The sequence below is a fragment of the Mya arenaria genome, chromosome 6, assembly GCF_026914265.1.
Source record: "Mya arenaria isolate MELC-2E11 chromosome 6, ASM2691426v1".
Lineage (NCBI taxonomy): Eukaryota > Metazoa > Mollusca > Bivalvia > Myida > Myidae > Mya > Mya arenaria.
The window spans coordinates 19,448,419-19,454,418 of NC_069127.1; the positions used below are offsets into that span (position 1 = coordinate 19,448,419).

General features: G+C 37.5%; 1 protein-coding gene across 1 annotated transcript; it reads left to right on the forward strand.

The window, feature by feature from the left end:
- The first annotated feature begins 1,388 nt into the window (after nt 1-1,388).
- On the forward strand, nt 1,389-5,671 carry LOC128238931 (uncharacterized). Its single transcript, XM_052955266.1, has 4 exons — nt 1,389-1,586; nt 1,869-1,970; nt 3,566-3,670; nt 5,234-5,671. Exons 1-4 carry the CDS (start codon nt 1,514-1,516, stop codon nt 5,515-5,517), a joined length of 564 nt encoding a protein of 187 aa, XP_052811226.1. The 5' UTR covers nt 1,389-1,513; the 3' UTR covers nt 5,518-5,671.
- The last annotated feature ends 329 nt before the right edge of the window (nt 5,672-6,000 follow it).

The window sequence follows — 6,000 nt, forward strand, 5'->3', positions numbered from 1 at the left end:
CAGTTTGAGGAGGAAACAAATATGTCATATTTCAGTGGACTTCAAAAGGACAGACTCTTCCTATTCTCTCGGTTACAAGATGGTTATCAAGAAAGGATTCAATTAGAACCATGTCCATTATGAACATATATTCATAGCATTAAAGATACTTTTAACGAACAAGATGCGGCAAGGTATTTGAAGTAAATGAAAAACGGTATAAAATTGCATGTATAAGACTTTTTATATATATTTATGACCGGTCAGTTATAATAGCTATTCAAATAGATATACTGCCAGGGCAACCAGACATAATCAAAGGGATAAAGAACGGCGGTGAAAATACATCAGTGATGGACCGTTATAAGCTGAATCACTTCTATCCATTTCGGACCACGTAATACAGCATTTCGCTTCACCTGAACAATTGGAAGACATGAAAGAGGGTACATATTTGTTACCTTGAAATCATGATCATCTTCAGTTAAGCTTTGAATACAAAATCAATCAAACAATTTCAAACGAACTTCCCATGATATTAATATAAGCAAATCCTAAACCAAAGTTATAAGATGGAAACTCTCCTGCGTCACTCAAAGACGGATTTTAAATGTGTGACGAAAACGACTTCCCCACCATTGATGCAATCTGTAAGTTATTTTAAGATTACCTGTGGGTTCCTGTTCGTGCGAACGCAGTTTTTAGCGCTTTCAGAATACCCCATTCATGGAAACGATCAGTCATGTTAGACGATTGTCTTAATCGATTGGCTTTGATATCTGTTCATGAAACATTCCAATAGACTGCACGTAGACTCTGAGATTGCGATTCTGGACGTGACAAAGTGTGGTTGTTGTTTTTGCTTTTGATTCAGAAAACAAAATTAAATGTTATATATATGGTGTATCTTGAATCAGTCCTTGCTTACTTTATCACTAAACCCCGCTTTTTTCCGCCGAGCTCGTCCCTGGGTCCTAATACCAATATATGAATCTATGGAGAAAAAAAATTACGATCACTCATTAAAAATGAAAATGTATATGAAGTGCCAATAAAACAAATTTTACGGTGGTTTTACAGGACCGAAGTGTCGTCAATGGCAAACTAAGAGAAGTCCTAGAAAAAAGGAGGGAGCATGCTTCCGGACGCCTCTGGAATGCCTCGGTCTAAATGTGCCTCTGGCTACGGCACTGCATGCTCATGTAATATGCATGATTCTCATGTAAGTTTATATTCAATGGTCTATTTTGTAGAACTTAAGATACAGACATTAAATTACGTTGAATTCATTTTTTGCAATAGCATGCTCCGATAGGCATTAATAATTGACAAGATATTCAATACTTGAAAATCTACTACCGGGTTTTAATGAATAGAAAAATGAAATACGATATCGCCTTGTGGCTTGTTTACCATTCAGTATATACCTGTACATGTACGTACGTTTATAAGTTAGTTATACGTCTGTATGTTTAATTCTTAAAGTGAAATATTTTACAACGTTATTAAGGGAGAAAACGGAATTATTATAGAAATGCAAGGACGGATATTCCGTGTGTTAACTGTATGCCTCTTCCTCTTCCTCCTTTGTTTGGGATTATGTGAAGGTTGGTTCCTTTTTATGTGAATTTTCATACAACTAAAATCAATTATATACAGTCGGACCCCGTCGAAAAATTCGAGCCAAGCGGGAATGCTTACCTACAGTATAAAGAAATCGGTCCTTTACCTCCAGTTTGAGCCAGGCGAGTTCGAGCCATCGGGGTTCGGCTGTATGTTTACTTCATTTCTTTGTTTATTAACGAGCGATGAATGTGATAAATTGGAACTTTAATTTCCATTTTATATTTTAAACGTGTAATCATTCTACCATGGTTTCTGTTCTTCAGGATTGATGTGTTATTTTTGTGAAGATAGTAGTGAGAAGGAAGGCAAAGACCAGTGTAAAACATGGATAAGAACAATGATGTACTACAGAAAAAAATACAATGGTAAGATTTCAAAATATGTTTTAGATTCATCGATAATCTTTAACTACATGTTGTTAAGAATAGCTGCCTAGTATTTTCTTAAACATATTTTGCTACAACACTACTTGGAATTCTGATTATCTTTCACAAAGGCATATTACAGGTATGATTTAATCAACTAACTGCTCTTTCCTTTTCTTACCGGGGCCCCTCCCTACAATCGTGTAAGTTTACTTTAAATTTGTATATAGGAGAAAATAAGAAATAAAACACGCCTAAAATGCACCATTTCGGAAAAGACATTTTTAAAATGTTCTTAGGGAAAACCCCTAAACCTTCATGCCAACACTTTAAACATAATAAATTTCGGTTTTGATGGAGGGGTACAAGTCAAATGCTTTCGCCCCTAAGGTACGCCCCCACTTCCCTGTAAGCCTATCGGGAGGGGTATTTCTATCTGCAAAGTTCAAGCTGTTTGTCGATAGTTTAAAAACGCACTAAATAAATGTCTGCCCCCTAAAAAACAACAAATATATAAAGCTTTTGCTTTGTATAATAAGAGGCAATGATAACGTTTGCATTATTCAGTTCAATGAACTTCGCCCGTATTCAATAAAACATATCCATAAGTTACCGATGGGCAGACCTCAGTATGGAGAGTTCAATTATTGCATTGGCAAACAAGATTTACGCTCACTTGAAAACACTTGGTATTCCAAGCGCACACTGTATGCGTCCATCGTTTGTTCGCATCCGCATTCTGAATGGCAACCTTATCCATTTTTCGGCAAAAAGAATACAAAAGATCACTTGAATGTAGAATTAACATCCAGTAATGACAGACGTTTATTTTATTTCAATAGTCACAATTGTTTTTCACATATTTCAGATACATAACAGATGTTTGATATGCAATCATAAGATATGCTATTTTAAAATATTTCATTTCCATGTAGAAATCTTCACATTGAGTAATGCACCAGTCAATTGTAACCACGGTCCCCAAGGTCCGGGGGTATACCGGTGATTGCCGGGGAAATGGGCCGTGTTTTTACCTTCCAGGTGGCCCTGCAGTGCCGGGTGAATGCGGTGGTTTTGTCTTCGCGCCAAAAATAGCGGGGGATGGGCCTTACTTATTGTCCCTGTGTATTTTGCGGGAATTTTACCAGCAGTTCGTCCCCGCAGGGCGGCGATTTTACCGGGGTTCGGCTAGACCGAATGTCAAAGTCCCAGCTATTTCTCGGACCTGGGGGGACCGTGGTTACAATTGACTGAACTGCATAAAGACAGATCTTATAGCTTCGTATTTCGTATGGATTGCTTAATGACAATATATTTATGCATTCCAGGTCATTAATTGCGACTATTTCTATTCATTTTCCACAAACCCTTTCCATTACTGTGACTTCGTCCAATTAAATCGCTCAATGCGTTAACAACTAGAAAATAAATGTATTCACTAATGTCCCACGAGTCAGTGACGTTGCATGGCTATAAAAACAGGAAACGCAGAAGTAAGATTACAAATTAAAAGGATATACTACATCAGTGTAAAGAAATAATGTTAAGAATGTTTACCCTACAGACCTAACCTTACACAACCATTATTGTTTCAGAGCAAGGCGCCTTTACAACAAAGAAGTATGTGAAAAACTGTACAGGGTTTGCCAATCTTCCAGAGGAGCAAGTATTTTGCAGCATCATGTATGTCAAGTCCGGAGGTGAGTAAATGAGAGTATTTTGCAGCATCATGTATGTCAAGTCCGGAGGTGAGTAAATGAGAGTTTTTTGCAGCATCATGTATGTCAAGTCCGGAGGTGCTTAAGTGAGAGTATTTTGCAGCATCATGCATGTCAAGTCCGGAGGTGCGTAAATGAGAGTATTTTGCAGCATCATGCATGTCAAGTCCGGAGGTGAGTAAATGAGAGTATTTTGCAGCATCATGTATGTCAAGTCCGGAGGTGAGTAAATGAGAGTATTTTGCAGCATCATGTATGTCAAGTCCGGAGGTGAGTAAATGAGAGTATTTTGCAGCATCATGTATGTCAAGTCCGGAGGTGAGTAAATGAGAGTATTTTGCAGCATCATGCATGTCATGTCCGCTGTTGAGTAAATGAGAGTATTTTGCAGCATCATGCATGTCAAGTCCGGATGTGCTTAAGTGAGAGTATTTTGCAGCATCATGTATGTCAAGTCCGGAAGTGAGTAAGTGAGAGTGTTAGGCTGCAGCATGCATGTCAAGTCCGGAGGTGCGCAAGTGCGAGTATTTTGCAGCATCATGCATGTCAAGTCCGGAAGTGAGTAAGTGAGAGTATTTTGCAGCATCATGTATGTCAAGTCCGGAAGTGAGTAAGTGAGAGTATTTTGCAGCATCATGCATGTCAAGTCCGGAAGTGAGTAAGTGAGAGTATTTTGCAGCATCATGTATGTCAAGTCCGGAGGTGCGTAAATGAGAGTATTTTGCAGCATCATGCATGTCAAGTCCGGAGGTGCGTAAGTGAGAGTATTTTGCAGCATCATGCATGTCAAGTCCGGAGGTGCGTAAGTGAGATTATTTTGAAGCATCATGTATGTCATGTCCGGAGGTGAGTAAATGAGAATGATTGTTTGTTATTTTAATAAATCCAATGTGGATCTTACCGGCGTCAACCTTCTCAATATTACAAATTTACCGCAGATTTTTTTTCTTTTATTCGACACAAAAAGTTGCAAGTTATATGTTAGTGATTTAACATTGTTTATGTATTTTGTCCAAAGGGTAAGCTTTTATATATATAATCTCACTCAGCATGTACTTCAGACTTAATAAGTTGTTAATATATTGAACAGCCTTTTAGGTAGATTTTCGTATTTTTGTTTAAGCTAGCATTCAAAGGAAAATGGTAAAGTGAATCTACTTTCTGTTTTATTGCGCTTCAACACAGGAGTTAGGAGTATATTATTTTATATAAAATAAAAACATTCTACTTATTTGATAGTATGCGTAATGGAGAATCAGATAAATAACCTACGTAGAAGGGCTTTTAGATTTTCCAATCATGCCTCTGTTTTCATAGGTTTGTGATTGGCAAGGTTGTTTACATTCTGATGTTGCAGCACCCCCGGTATAACAATGCGCTTGCTTCGTTGAATGTGAAGTGTAATTGAAATAAGTACCATGGATGCCGACGATCATGTTGAAATTCTGGTATTTTATTGGTGCGAGTTTCAAAACTTGTGTTTGAACACTCGAGTCAAATTCTTTAAGATTAACGTTCCAGAATGGAATTTTGTTTACTTTTCAGGTATTCTACGCAGTTATATCCGAGGATGTAGTGACGGTCGTACATTCTTCGATGAAGAGTTCAATCTGCGAGTGGCGGGAACAGTGAAGGGGGACAATCAGACGAAATGTATTGGTCAAGGTGAAAGTATTTGCATCACACTGTGTAATGGACAAGGGCAGGACTTCTGTAACGGACCTCTGCTCTCTAAAGCGACTGGAGTGTTTCCTTGGACTAATGGCATAATGTCATTGTGTTTGTTAATGCTGTTCATACAGACACTTGCATTAGATAGGTTGAGTTAGTATTCAACATGTTTCTTCATCTCCCCGTGTACAAATGTTACTTTAAATATCTGAAAAAAAACAGCTGTTAAAACTTATTTTCGATGCTTTCTTTTTTTCTGCATGAAACATTACTATTGTTTCTTGCTTTCGTTTTTAATAAATGTTGATATTATTGCAATGTTGACTGAGCGCTTGAGATCTGCTCGAACATGCATCTAGTTTGGGGGCCAAATGGATTCAGAAGAGAACATAATAATAAGAAGAAGAACAAGTAATCAGGACCATCAAGTTTCACTGATACCTCCATTTTATAATAGTTTCCCTTCTTTTACAGAATAACTGAAAAGTAAAAGTATACGCATAACAAAGGTAGATGGGTATTTACTTAATGCTTTTCACCACTTAATTTGCTCTTTTTAACTGAATACTTAGCGTAGGAAAATAGCCAATCTTTTGGCAGGAGTTTCAATATGTGTATGGACGCAGAGAGATTCCAATCAT